At 40.1% G+C, this 15212-nt stretch overlaps 1 protein-coding gene and 1 long non-coding RNA gene across 5 annotated transcripts; one reads left to right on the top strand and one right to left on the bottom strand.

Annotated features, from left to right (window-relative positions):
• Window positions 1-1278: 1278 nt before the first annotated feature.
• LOC109748470 (uncharacterized) lies at window positions 1279-6197 on the top strand. Of its 4 annotated transcripts, none has more exons than XM_073510009.1 (5): window positions 1279-1556; window positions 2464-2629; window positions 2981-3130; window positions 3212-3446; window positions 3828-6197. In XM_073510009.1, the coding sequence occupies exon 5, from the start codon at window positions 4578-4580 to the stop codon at window positions 6195-6197; it is 1620 nt and encodes a 539-aa protein (XP_073366110.1). In that variant the 5' UTR covers window positions 1279-1556; window positions 2464-2629; window positions 2981-3130; window positions 3212-3446; window positions 3828-4577. The 4 variants fall into 4 exon arrangements, with proteins under 4 accessions (XP_073366110.1, XP_040259397.1, XP_040259398.1 ...); XM_040403463.3 differs by having other exon boundaries at window positions 3205-3446; XM_040403464.3 differs by having other exon boundaries at window positions 1279-1561.
• Window positions 6198-6214: 17 nt separating this feature from the next.
• Window positions 6215-7209, bottom strand: LOC141042260 (uncharacterized). The gene is made up of 3 exons (XR_012204224.1): window positions 6952-7209; window positions 6612-6770; window positions 6215-6494 (listed from the first exon to the last, which is right to left on the bottom strand). It is a non-coding gene; the product is annotated as an uncharacterized lncRNA (long non-coding RNA).
• Between the last annotated feature and the right edge of the window lie 8003 nt (window positions 7210-15212).

The raw sequence follows: 15212 nt of genomic DNA, 5'->3' as shown, positions 1-15212 counted from the left end.
AATTTCACTCATTTGATACAACTGATTTCAGTCGTTTCAATTGAAAGAAAAAACATCTTTTAAAAAATTTCAAAAGCTAATTTCGCTCATTTGATACTCGATGCAAAGACCTGATTTTAATTATTTCAAAAAACCTATTTCACACATTCAAAAAGTTATCAATTCAAAAAACAATTTCACTCGCTTCATAAAACATATTTTGCTCACTTATAAAAATACAATTTCACTTATTTAAAAACATTGGATTCACTGAATAAAAAAATGTATTTTACTTATTTTCAGAAAGCTGATTTCAATCATTAAAAGAGCTCATTTCTTTATGTTCAAAAAACCAATTTCACTCATTTGAAGAAACATATTTCACTCATATGAAGAAAATAATTTTACTCAGTTGTGAAAACATATTTTACTCAGTTGAGAAAACATATTTCGAAATTGATTTCACGCGATGCAAAGAATTGATTTCAAGTATTTCAAAAAACCTATTTCACATAATTCAAAAAGTTATCAATTGAAAAAACAATTTCACTCGCTTCATAGAAAAGATTTCGCTCATTTATAAAAATACAATTTCACTGATTTCAAAATATTGGTTTCACTGAATTTAAAAAACGTATTTCACTTATTTCAAAAACCTAATTTCACTTATTTTAAAAAATATATTTCACTAGTGTCGCATCTCTGAAATACACAAGTTCACGTTGAAATATGTTTTATATGCATGATTGTTTTTCTTCAGAAAACAGTTTCAATCATTTCATTTTGAAAAAAGTGAAATTTAAATTTTCATATGACTGAAATAGAAAATTTTAAACTAGTTTAAATATATTCAAAATTGGTCTTGTTCTACAGATCACATGTTCATGAATTTGAATATATATATAAAAAATTCAATAATAGAAAGTTAGTGTTTGAAATATCGTCCATCTAAAACAAAGATAAAATGGATGGATTTGTGTGGGAGAGAGAGAGGAGAGATTCTGCATGCATGCATGCGTACCGTTCTTGTTAAAAGGTACTACATCATTCTGACATTGATTAGACTAAAATAAGAAATACAAGAGAATTTTTGCAATAAATACTTTCATATACACATGCACATGGCCCCATAACTTTGAATGTGGTAGTACCTCATTGGTGGGAAGATCACCGGTAGCTCCCGGCTCAGGTAAAAAACACTTTGTCCACTTAAACCCGAAGGGGTTGCCCTAAAAAAAATTTAAACCCGTTGGGGTATAACGAAATGTCACTATTGTTTGACCATATTACATCAGGAATGCCACTGGCAGGCCCGCGGTCACACCCGACCCCTACGCCGAAGAAAAAACACGCGAACTTCCCCTCCGCAGCGAGCCGCCGATCCCCTTCTGCGCTGCTCCTCGGCGCGGCTCTCTCCGGCGAATCTGCATGGCCGGTGGGTAGCCCCCATCTCCCGCCCTGCTCCTCCCTATCGCGCCGCTCGCTCCCTGTCTCCAGCAGCAGCCGACGCCCCACTCCGGCGGAAGGCCCCCCGTTCCCCCTCCCCACCTCCCAGGCCGTGGCCATGAGCTCGTCCGGTAAGGTGACGATCTTCTCCGCTTCTTTGCAAAATTTTCAGATTTGCTACGTGGTGCTGCTGGTAGTGTGGTTCTGCTTTGGCCTGGATGTAGTAGAGGTACCTTCGAGCATGAGCAGTAGTATAATTTTTGATCTGGATGTGCTTTGTCCTGATTTTGCAAAGTATCTACAGTAGTACTGATGGTTGCTCCCTGGTTGCTGCTATATTTTGTATGTGTAGTGTGGTCTGTTCAGTGTGGGTGATTGGTTTTATATTTGCATTACAACAACAAAAAAATGATGTGTTTATCAAATGCTGAAATACAAAGAAACACATTTATCTCTTTTCTGTTGCTGCTGACCTCAAACATATAGCCATTTGCCTGGATTGAAACATGATCTTCAGTTCTATGGATATGTTTGGTTCGAAATTTTCAGCCCGTTAACTGATTACACCGGAACTTGGAAGCTTCACATGCGTTTGTTTCACATGGCCTGTAATCAGGTCCCATGTAATCCGTTTACATCACAGCTCATGGTCGGTACCGCCCACTCCCTAGCTGAATCGAAAACCGTTACCGGGTCGAGCGAGTCGCTTGAATTTAGGTTCTCCCACGCAGATCCTGGATGCCTGGCAATTTACATGTGCAATTTTGATCTTTTTCATCCATTTGTTTTGGATTTGGACCCAATTTCAAGGTAATGCAGAGTTGCTGTTCAGAAAAGATTTTTCCTAACTGTGTTCTAAACCGAACATTGCACTGTACTTGTAAACCGTTACATTGCAAAACAAACAAAGTTGAGTTTTCCCACTCTTTTTCCATTACCAGTATATTCTGATTCAACTACGATTTTTGTTACGATTTCTCATGAGTTATGCAACATAGCTTGACTTCTGTTGCCTTGAAACTGTTTTTTTCCCCTTAGTTTCTCGCCCGGGAAGTCAGCCAATCCTGGCTCCACCTCTGCGTCAAGGTGATGACGGACGAGCAGATGGAGGTGCTCCGGAAGCAGATCTCCATCTATGCCACAATCTGCGAGCAGCTCGTCGAGATGCACTGTGCCCTCACCGCGCACCAGGACTCCATTGCAGGTATGCACTCCCGCACTCCCGGAAGCAGATCTTTCTCAAGGACGTAGCGTTGTTTCTTTCTGAGTAAAATTATACTTTGTTATGAGCTGATGGAATAGGTAGTATGATGATTAGGATCTGTTTATCCATTTTACCAGTTTCTTGGTGAGAATGCTGCTTTTAGCTGTTTGCCAATTCATGCATGAGCAAGCCCCACACATTGCTATTGCTGGTCAGTGCGTTGTTTTTGACTGGTGATGAAAGCACGATTTGACTATGTTCATGCTAGTAGATGCTTAGTCGTGGATGTACCATCCTTTGAGATTATCTGGTGTTGTTATAGATTGGTTGATGATTGTGGTGGTAATGCAGGGGACCGGTGGTAAGATGTGGTTCATGGTGTGTCATCCAGGGGCGGACGCATGTTGTGGCGAGTGGGGGCCCAGGACCCCGCTCGATTCATCGTCCTCTTCGTACTACGCCCCGATGCTAGCGAGCAGGCCCCCGGTCGGGCTATAGCAGGTGCCCCCACTCCCTTCCAGTTCGGCCTTTCTGTAAAGCCCAATACAAAAAGCTAATCAAGAAAAAAATTCAAGGCTGAAGGCGTGCGTCTACCCTGCTGCCGCCTGCCGCTTCGACTCTGGGAGCTCACAATTAATAGCGAGAAAAACGAAGAGGCGAGCCCTCGGCCGCCGCTTGGTTGGACCATTGGTGGATCGCGGCTTGGCGGGTGCCAGTCCTGTGCCATCCGGTCGCCGGCCACCGGCGGCGCCACCGTCGACGGGTGTACAGCAGCAACGGATGAACGGAGCATCCTCAGCAACTCATCTCTAATCAGGTCTGTAGCACCTCCTCATCTCCTTATCCCAAACGACTACAGAGATACTTCTTAGTTCTTTATTTTGCTTGCTGTTGCCTGACTACACTCTGGTCCTTATTCTTTAGTTGATTCCTTGGTTTATCTCATATCAAATCAAATGAAAACTTGCGGTTCGTACTAGTACAGTAGTACTACTCTATCAGACATGTAGCCATGTACTGTTGGTTCTACCAAAAAATTATAGGATTAGTGTGACACACTACTTGTACTTGGAAAATTTCTATGGAATTCAATCTGGCATGCCATTCTACTACTAGTACTTTTGCTGGCCTGCTAGTCTGCTCCACTAGAATGTTTTGTATCTGAACTTTTACAATTTGTGCTTCCATTATTTGATAGGGAAGAAAAGGGAAGATAGTGGAGAAGTATTTGATAAAGAAATCAGCAAATGCCAACACCACCACCCAGCCCCAGGGGGCTATCACCAGCAACAATTCAAGTGGCAGTAGTAATGCATCAAGACCTGCAGGAAAACATAATTCTGTTGTGCCTGAACTAGTTGATTTGAATAAGCTCCCTCGGGATCCAGCTAAAAGGAAGCGAATGGCAGATTATCACCCCAACCAACGTGACGAGATAAGAAGGAAGTATTTGATTTGGGGACCTAATCAGCCCCGCAAATTGGAATTTCCATACAGGGAGATTGGGAAGAAGAAAAAAAAGAGGAGATTCAATCCGGATTGGTATGATGATTATGCTTATTGGCTAGAGTACAGCGAGAAGGAGCACAAAGCCTATTGCTTATGCTGCTATTTGTTTAGGGACAACATTAAAGACAACCACCATGGGCACGATGCATTTGTAGTAGAAGGTTTCAACTGTTGGAACAAGACAGAGAGATTTGTAACTCACGTCGGTGATCGTAACAGCTGTCACAATAGAGCACTCTAGGATTGCGAGGATCTATTAAAGCAAGATCAATCAATCCCTGCAGCCTGGAATAGACAAAGCCAAACTGAAAAGAATGAGCATCTCATCAGGTTAAATGCCGCAATTGATGTTTGTCGATACTTGTTGCATCAGGGACAACCTTTCCGTGGCCATGATGAATCTAAAGATTCTGAAAATAAAGGAAATTACCTTGAGTTGATGGACTACAGTATTAAGCAAAATGATGTTGTTGCTAAGGCATTCAAGAATGCTCCAAATAATAATCAAATGTTGTCTCCCAAAATTCAGAGAGATATTACCGAGTGCTTTGCAAAAGAAGTACTAGGCCATGTGATGAAAGAAATTGGTAATGGTGTGTTCAGCTTATTAGTTGATGAGTGTAGGGATGTTTCCGACAAAGAACAAATGGCGGTTGTTCTCCGATATCTTGATAAGTGTGGACTGGTCCAAGAGAAGTTTGTTGGTGTTGTTCATGTGGAGGAGACAACATCTTCTTATCTCAAGTCTTGCATAGATTTATTATTTTCACAACTTGGGCTGAATCTTGAACAAGTTAGAGGCCAAGGTTACGATGGAGCAAGTAATATGTCTGGTGAGTTTAATGGTTTGCAAGCTAAAATTATGAATGAGAACAAATCAGCATATTATGTACATTGTTTTGCTCATAAACTCAACTTGGTTGTTGTGGCTATTGCAAAGAAGATATTCGAGGTCGGAGATTTCTTTGATATGGTTTCAGTTTTGCTGAATGTCGTGGGCGCGTCTTGCAAGAGAAAAGACCAACTTCGTGAGCATCACCAAGAAGAAGTGAGAAAAGCAATAGGATGTGGAGAGATTGCTACGGGGACTGGACTGAATCAAGAATTATCTCTTCAAAGACCAGGTGACACTCGATGGAACTCCCATTATAAAACATTGTTGGGTTTGTCAAAGATGTTCTCGTCGGTGGTTAAAGTTCTAGAATATGTTGAGAAAGATGGCACAGATACTGGAAAGAGGCGTCAAGCTAGAGGTCTTCTCAAATATTTCCAGACTTTTGATTCTGCATTTTTCTTACATATGATGATGATGATATTAGCTTTAACAAATGGACTATCAAAAACCTTACAGAGAAAGGATAAAGACATTGTAAATGCTATTTCAGATGTGGAATCAACTAAACGGGAGTTAGAAAAGCTCAGAACCAATGAAGGGTGGGATTCTCTTATGAGGAAGGTATACTGTTTCTGTGAGAAACATGACATTCCAGTACTGGACATGGAAGACGCCTATGTTAACCCAAAGAAGCCAAGACAAAAGACCGGTATTAACAATGAACATTATTACTGTGTTGACTGTTTCTTTGCTGTTCTGGATCTGTTAGGAGAAGAGTTTAATGACAGATTTAATGAGGTAAATTCTGAGTTGCTTCTATGCATGTCTGCTTTGAGCCCAAGTGATTTATTTTCTCGTTTTGACAAGGCGAAGTTGCTGAAATTAGCTAAGCATTATCCCGATGACTTTAATCACCAAGATATGGTGACTCTTGAGCATGAACTTGGTCTCTACATAGATAATATACTCCATGATACAAGGTTTTCTAGCTTGGACAAAATAGGTGATCTAGCTAAACTGATGGTGGATACAAGGAAGCACCTCTCCTATCCTTTGGTATATCGGCTTTTGAAGCTAGCTTTGACTCTTCCTGTTGCCACTGCCACTGATGTGTTTCTGTTTTCTCCTGCCACTGCCACTGTCGAAGTGCAGCCCTTTCCTGTCGCAGTAGGAGTGGCACTGATCCAGCATGATATCCTGCTCTGGCTGTATTCCAAGAAATAAACATCCTTGGCTTCGAACTCCCCAGCCCAGCTTCTTCCGGCACGCCACTCATCATAGAGGTGATCGCAGCCAGCAAAGTATATCAACCTCCCATGGAAGATAACTTTCAGCAGCTGATGCATATTGCCCAACACTGAGGTATCCAATTCTACCACATCTCTATATGTGTACTCAGATAGAGGCTTCATTGACTTTGGAGTGCCCACGAAATCCAAGCTGGTGTCTCTCACTTCGGATCTCGCATGAGGAAGTTCCGCCTCTAGGAACTTCACTAACGTCCGCCTCAGCAAATTCACGCTGGTCAAAAAACACAAGGCATGTGACGTTAACATTGATTTGTTGGAACAGGAACTTAAACTGGAAAAAATCTCTCATACGCACACACAAAAAAAAGGTTTTAAAAGAGTTACTCACTCTTGGTTATATTTGAGTCTGTTCACAATCCACAGTGCCAGCTCGACATATCCCATATGGAGGACATCGTCAAACTCAACGAGGAAAATGAAATCTTTACAAGGAATGATTGCCATGGCCCTGACTTGATAGCAGCTCTTCTCTCCTCTCTTCCTGCAGCTGCACGAAAAAAAATTGAAATTCATATCAGATCCTTCCATTTTGGTAGCCGAGTATTCATTCTGGGTTTCTTCAACATGGGCCCACCGTGGCTATTGGGCTAACTGGCTATTAATCAGTGGCTATAGGACAATGTATGACAGAAAGTTGTGATATTTGCAGATGGCTTTGCAAGACTTACTTGAGAAGTAGATCCATGAGCTGGTGCTGCACTTTTTCATCAGGCGTAAGAGGGTTAGCCAGAGCTTGTTGGGGACTACTGGACAGAGCTGCGTTACGAACACCTTGCTGAGGAGATGGCTTCTTTCTTCCCGATGAACGGGCTTGCTGCATACTCGTGATCAGATCCGGGAATGCCTCGCTCACCCGGCCGTTCCTCAGCAGAAGGTGGGGTAAGGGATCGCCTGTCACGGTCGCCGTAGCTAGACATAGTGGCGGTGACGGGGGGCGGCGCGGGGGGGGGGGGGGGGGGGGGGGGGGCGGCCGGGGGGTGGGGGGAGGGGGCGGCCGAGGGGAGAGGCAGCGCTCCTGTGCAGTCGAGTGGGATTCGAGAGGGAGAAAGTGAACTCGGGACTCGACAGGGGTGGCGGCGCTGCCGAGCGAGAGAGACAATAGGGTTTTTGTGGCAAGCGTGTACTGTAGTAGGCTAGTAGCCCTCGCGCTGAACGCTCGGCGGGCCGCGGCCCATTAACATGTCGCTCGCCCGTCCGCTTCTCTCTCGCTCGCTCGACTTTGTTCGGTTTTTCTTCGGCTGATGATGCTTTGACAGGCGCGCTAGATTAGCCCCGCGCCGGAAAAAACGACTATCATGGTGTGAAAACATGCATGAAAAATTCATTCTACCATCCGGTGGTAGTTACCCCATATATATATATACTAAGAAAATTGCCCGTGCGTTGCAACGAGGAACACGCTATTAAAACATTGTCATGGTGTGAAAACATGCATGAAAAAATAAAAGGATTATACTTCCTTCGTTTCAAAATAAGTGTCTCAACTTTATACTAAATTTAGTACAAAGTTGTACTAAGGTTGAGACACTTATTCTGGGACGGATGGAGTATGTGTTTTTACCTCCTCGTCGTATCTGGATTGATGCCTTTTTTTACTATTGTGTACAATGACATGAAAGTGTACATACCATTGCCTAATATCATATCCGCCTTAGGAGTATTGTACATTATATTTTTCATCTATATATCTTCTGTAAGAAGTAAGATCATGGTTCAAATAAAGTTGTTCGCACTGACCATTGCTCATCATATAATCTCAAAATAATATATGTATAATCGGACTCGTCAAGATAAAGACGAGATGTTGTATTTTATGATGTTATGTTTTCTACACATGCAATGGTAGTTTCCTACGAAAATAATCTCAGTAAACCAACTGAAATAAAAATGAAGGATATTTTACCGGGATCTGATACGAACATCAATAAAAATAGATCAGACCACCATCAATTAACACACACACACATATATGGAATTTTGCTCGATTTTTACTCAACGTGGCAAAACAAAAATTCTGCAAATGAATGATAATTGACGAACTGTTATTAGGGTTGAAATGCGATTGCTATGTGATTTGAGTATTTCCTCGTAATTTTACTTTTCTGTCAATCATCTGGAAGAAAGACTGCTATATGTTTCTAGTGATTTGCTCAGAACTTGAATTCCATGTTATATGCAGCACTACATGATTGCCTTAACACCCTTTTTAAGAGTACATGTGCTAATTTGATAGTCTAGATCAGAAATATGCTAATGTTGGAACCAAAATATGCAAAAGAACGTAAATTACAATATATATACATTGAAGATAAGTACTAAAAACACAAATCCATAACGGTGCTAGCTGACTTGTATTATTCTTGTAGCATGATACTGCTACTGCTTGCTTGTTTGATTAACTACAGGGCCATTATTTCGATTTCACTTGAGAAAGTAAGTGAATCTTCTTCTGATGCATGATACCACCTTTTGTGTTCATCATGCACTGTGATTTTTACCAGTTGTGTATAAACTAAATGGAGCTATCAGTTAAATGTGAGATCGATCAAAATGGCTAACAAAAATGATGCCAATTTATGCATTTGCAAACATCTAGCATGTTGCAACTAATTTTCTCGGCTCTCTTTTTCTGAGCTGCAGGTTGACTCCCAAACAAAGCAAAGGATTAGAAAAAAAATATGTAAGAACCAGGGATCGAACCCTTACCTCCGGCTTGCAGCCATGAGGAACAAACCATTGTGCTACACAAACACTTTTGGTATAGAAGGGACTTTCATCTCTAATAAACTAAAGCCACCGGCGACTTGAGAAGGGAAAAACGAATCGTCCTTTTTCACTTACCGGTGGCAAGGGGGTAATTATTAGCAACTACGGGGGTAATTCTTATGACGGACGACCAGAAACCCAATTCTCTTTATATATATATTATATATATATAATATATAATTATATATATATAATAATAAATTATTATTATTATTATTATATATATATAATATATATATATATATATATATATAGGACGGCTGTTTGGGACACCTAGGTGCCCAGGCTCCTTACTTCTCTATCTTCGGATTACTTTAAGATGTGTGCCATTGTGTTGGGTATAGACACTAACGGGTATACCCGTTTGCAGTATTAAAGGCGGAGAGTTATTGCAATTTACTAATTAATTTCAATTAAATGCATGTTAATTAGCGGCCACTTACTCTAATTTGGACGGAGGTATTAATTAGCATGCACACACCAAATACTTGCTTAGAAAACAAGAAACTGCCTAATTATTCATGAATGTACGTGTGAAACAAGAAAAAATTTCTGTAGTAATTAATGCATAGAAGGAAATTATTAAAAATTGCCTAATGTTTTTTTTGCATAATAGTAGTATTACTAACATGCCTTTTAAACAGATTTAGGTGTGCGTATAGTGGATATTGTGATTTTCTGCCTCCGCTATGGTATAAGAAAAAACTTGTTTCTCCTTGTACTCTACCTAGTTGTTTTTAGGGTATATACCCAGAAATTATGTGAGGATAATATGTATTTTTTGGTATCATTCATCAGTATCATCACATTTGATACATGTCTATCGTGGTATGTTGTATAGGTATTCATTTATATGAACATAGCATATCATTTGTCGAGGTATTTAGTTTACGTATTTGTATCCACTTATAAAATGGTAATGACATTTACGAGTATGTACCAATAAATTTCACGTCGAGGTATTCACACAAAAATGTTGAGATGCACTGTTATTTTAAAAAAACTTAAGTATCCACTTACAAATATATCGAACTACGTATGTAGGTTTCTAATACATAGAATAAATTATAGGGTATATACGTGCATGCAAATTATTTGGAATAAATTATAGGGTATATATATCTGCATGTATCTAATACCTAGAATAAATCATAGGATATATACGTGCATGCAAATTATTTGGAATAAATTGTAGGGTATATAAAAATACCTTCAATGAATCGTAGGGTATGTACATTTGTAGGTATATGTTCCAATATGTAGAATAAATCATGCAGGAATCATCTACAATTAATGATCGTGGAGGATACAAGTGCATGCACATAGAAAAGGAAAGCAAATTATTTGGAAGGGTAGTAGTGATTATTTCTAAGCAGGAAATGCATTAGCGGGTTGGACCCGAACAAGGTGCCCAGGCACCTAGGTGCCCCAAACATTTTACACACACACACACACACACACACACACACATATATATATATATATATATATATATATATATATATATATATATATATATATATATATATATATATATATATATATATATTGCGCGCGACTAAAACTGACGCTCTAAAATACCGCACGCGGCAAAGTAGCTTCAGCGCGCTGGGAGAAACGGCATCGCGCGCTGTTTATTTGATGGGCCCGCTTCTGCGCGCTGGATAGCGAAGATTTGCGCGCGAGCGAGCAACTGCTGCCCCGACCTCTTTGGTTGCCCCACCTTCACCCCGCCCCGCGCCGCCGCCGGCGAATTTGCACCGATGGAAGGCCGCGGACCGCGGTGACACCCCCCGACCTCTCCCTACACCCGCGACCTCTCTGTCGCTGCCGTCGCAAACCCTAGCGCGGGGTTGACATTCGGCTTCGCCGCCGGCACCCCTGCTCTTCCAAGCACCGGTCTCGTGCGAGGCCTTTTCATGGCGCCCCGGACGACCTCACAGGGTGACGTCGAGCTGCCGCCCGCCATGAAGCCACGGGGCTCCGGCTCCAGTGGCGGCGGCGGCCCGAAAGAAGAGGAAAGGGGGCGTCACTTCTAGGTGTCCGAAGAAGAATCCTGCAGTGCGTCCGCCCGCGCCTCCGCCACCCGAAGCGCTGGAGAGCTCGCAATTTGTTGTTTTCGGTTTTTTATTTGTTGTTTTCTCTTTTTCTTTTTTTTCTTTTTCTTTTCTTCCTTTTGCGTTTTTTCTGTTTCATTTTTTCCTTTTCCTTTTTTGGTATTTATTTTGTAATTCCTTTTCTACATGTTTTTTCTTTTTTCTTTTCTCCGAACTCTAAAATTTCAAAAAATGTTCGGAAGTTCAATTTTTTGCTATTTTTTAAATATTTGTTTAGAAGTTCCAAAAAATGTCCGCCTTCCAAAAAATGTTCCTATTTCATATTTTGTTCAAAATTTCATAACAGTTCTTGATTTTGGAAAAATGTTCGCATATTTGGAAAATCGTCTGCCTTTCAAAATATGTTCATAAGTTTGAAAAATGTTCCCATTTCCAAAAAAAAACACAAGTTCAATCATTGTTGATAATATTTGCGTTTTCAAAAATTTGTTTGGAGTTTCAAATTTTGTTCATTGATGCAAAGAATGTTCCCTTTTGTCCAAAATGTTCCTTTTTTCCAACTTTTGTTCAGAACTTCAAAAAAATCCCGTTTTAAATTTGTTTGCGAATTCAAAAAGAGTTTGTGTTTTTTTCAAAAAAATGGAGTTGAAAAAATGTTCCCGTTTTTCAAATTTGTTCATAATTTCATACGTTCTTTTCCTCTTGAAATTTGGTTACAAATCCAAAAATTGGGCAATTTTTAATACTTGTTCATGTTTTTTTTAGATTGTTCAGATTTTTTTGAAGTATTTTTAATATTCTTTAAATGTTTGAAAAAAAGGAAAAATATTTTGGATCTGCTGATATAGTTAGCTCTAATAGATTCCGCGTTGTAAGTTTAACACTAGCGTTGATCGGCTCTAGTGGTCTGCTAGCGAGGAGTCGCGAGTTCTAATGGTGGATCCTATTTGACGCTGGTTAACGTCGGAACGTCGTGGCTTCCCTGAAGCCAGCGTTTAGACGGGTCGGCCCTTTTCCATCCCAACTACTGTTTCGAGTCCTTTTCTCGCTTATTCGCTTCCTTCTTTATATCTTTTCCTTGTCTCGCTTCCCCGACGACTCCTCTTTTTCTCTCGGTTGCTTCTTCGCGATTCCCTGGTCGGCGTTTGATATGTCTATTTTGCATCATAATTTCCTACTGTTATTTATAATGTTTTTTGTATAATAATGCTTTTTGGAGTAATTCTAATGCATTTTCTCTCATAATATGCAAGGTTTACGTAAAAAGGGAGAATGCCGGCAGCTGGAATTCTGGACCTGAAAAAGCTACGTCGGAGTTACCTATTCTGCATATCTCCAAATGAGCTGAAAATTTACATATAATTATTTTACAATATATGAAAAATACTGGACCAAATAACTACCGGAGGAGGCCCACAAGGTGGGCACAACCACTGGTGCGCGTCGGTCCTAAATAAACGGTTTTTAACCCCTTTCCGCGACGGCATTTGGAACCGTCGCCAAGTGAGTGTGGGCGATAGGGGGGGTCCTTCCCACACGACCCAGAATTCGTCGGGAATAGGCCCTCCTGGGACCCAGGCTGGGGCTGTGTGCGATCGGGCGAGGCATCGAAACCTAATCATTTCCGTAGGTATGTACATCACACACGGTGAATCCCAGAAAATCATTTTCGTAGGTATGTACATCCCACACGGTGAATCACAGAAAATCATTTTCGTAGGTATGTACACCCCACACGGTAATCCGAGAAAAACATTTCCGTAGGTATGTACATCCCACACAGTGAATCCCAGAAAAACATTTCCGTTCGTATGTATATCACACACAGTCAATCCAAGGAATACGTTTCCGTTCTTATGTATATCCCACACAGTCAATCCAGGGAAAATGTTTCCGTTCGTACGTACATCCCACACAGTTTTATGTGTAGGCTCGTGTGTGAAAGGTGTAACTATCACACACGGTCTGCCTTGGTTAACTATTTGCTTTTATCAACTATATCACACACGATTTGATAAAGAAAACTGTGTGACATTGGGCTATCCATCGCAAGCGTTTTTACTGCTAGAACCGTTTGCAAAGGTCCATGACACATTTAGCAGATTTATTAGTTTACAATTAATAATTCCAGTATTACGCAAATTCATATTTCATATCGAACAGCTGTTTGCCAATTTCATATCAGGCACATAAATATATTATAACATCACAGTACGGTAGCTACATGAAAACAACACAGTACAACATATAGCTAGTTCAACTTCATAAAAACAATATATTCATTTCCCTAATCGAGATCATCCAGGCTCGTCTTATCCACCTTTTCTTTAGTTCGGTAAGAACCTGTTTTGCACAGGCCAACTGGGAAAGTGCCTCCTCCTTCGCCAACACCATCTTAGCAAAGTATGATTTAAAAAATCTAAGCTCATTCTCCACCTTCAACTTTTTATCACGCATCTTTAAATATTCTTCAGCGTTAACAACACTTTCTCTAAGCCTAAGTCCGTTCTCTTCCTCATACATGCTCCAGAGCTTCGCTAGGCACATCTTCAAAGACTGTGGCCACTCTTGATCAACCCACTCCAAGTAAGAACACTTCCGTTCATCCTATAATATTTAAAACTAGATCAGTAACAATTGTAGGGGAAATGGGTTTATAGCAACATAGAAAATCACCAATGCTTATTTTGAAAAACTGAAGAAACATGTTAATTACTATGACATATCTTCTCAAAAAGATCAATGTGCAAATGAATTAATTGCTACTGAGACAACAACCAAATTCTGGAACATCAGAAGCTATAATTAACTGCAACAACGCTACAAGTTCTTACTCATGTACAATAAATAACAAATTGAACATTTTATAAGGAAGGTAAATATAACTGCAACAGGATAGCGACAGTGTTTGGATGACAGCAAATTGATATTAACAGGTGCGTACATGCACAAATTTAGTAACATAGAACTAATAGCACTAAGGCCGTCCATTATGTATGACAAAACTGGGGTAAAGACAATTATTGCTACATCTCGCACCGGTACCCTACACTGCGAGCCGATGCAGTGGAAAAAAAATCAGGGACCCGGACTCTGGAGCACGTAGTTGCTCCGATGCCCAGTTCCTTCGTGCCATAAAAATTTAGTATTTTACTGTTTGGCTGCTCGGATGTGTGGACCAAAGTTGGCTGCACAAACTGCTAAAGCGGTGCCAAATAATTTTCTAATGGCACCGCCGATCATATGGATGCCTATCATATTAGGACTAGTTTTATAACACAAGCAAATTACCATGCTGTTTAAGACTCTCAAAATAATATAAGTGAAGCATGAGAGTACATCAATTTCTTCAAAATAAAACCATCGTCGTGCTCTAAAAAGAAATAAGTGAAGCACTAGAGCCAATGACAAACTACTCTAAAAGATATAAGTGAAGATCAATGAGTAGTTGAATAATTATGCAACTATGTGAAGACTCTCTAACATTTAAGAATTTCAGATCTTGGTATTTATTCAAACAACAAGCAAAATAAAATAAAATAAAATAAAATGACGCTCCAAGCAAAACACATATCATGTGGTGAATAAAAATATAGCTCCAAGTAAAGTTACCGATAGACGAAGACGAAAGAGGGGATGCCATCCGGGGCATCCCCAAGCTTAGGCTCTTGGTTGTCCTTAAATATTACCTTGGGGTGCCTTGGGCATCCCCAAGCTTAGGCTCTTGCCACTCCTTATTTCATAGTCCATCGAATCTTTACCCAAAACTTGAAAACTTCACAACACAAAACTCAACAGAAAACTCGTAAGCTCCGTTACTATAAGAAAATAAATCACCACTTTTGGTACTGTTATGAACTCATTATAAATTCATATTGGTGTAATATCTAATTTATTCCAACTTATCTACGGTTCATACCCTCCGATACTACTCATAGATTCATCAAAATAAGCAAACAACACATAGAAAACAGAATCTGTCAAAAACAGAACAGTCTGTAGCAATCTGTAACTTTCGAATACTTCTGTAATTCCAAACTTTTTGAAATAAATTGTTAGACGTGAGGAATTTGTCTATTAATCTTATGCAAAAAGAATCAACTTAA

Source organism: Aegilops tauschii, chromosome 3 (assembly GCF_002575655.3).
Source record: "Aegilops tauschii subsp. strangulata cultivar AL8/78 chromosome 3, Aet v6.0, whole genome shotgun sequence".
Lineage (NCBI taxonomy): Eukaryota > Viridiplantae > Streptophyta > Magnoliopsida > Poales > Poaceae > Aegilops > Aegilops tauschii.
The sequence above is the reverse complement of the archived record's forward strand: the minus strand, read 5'-3'. Positions and strand labels throughout refer to the sequence as shown.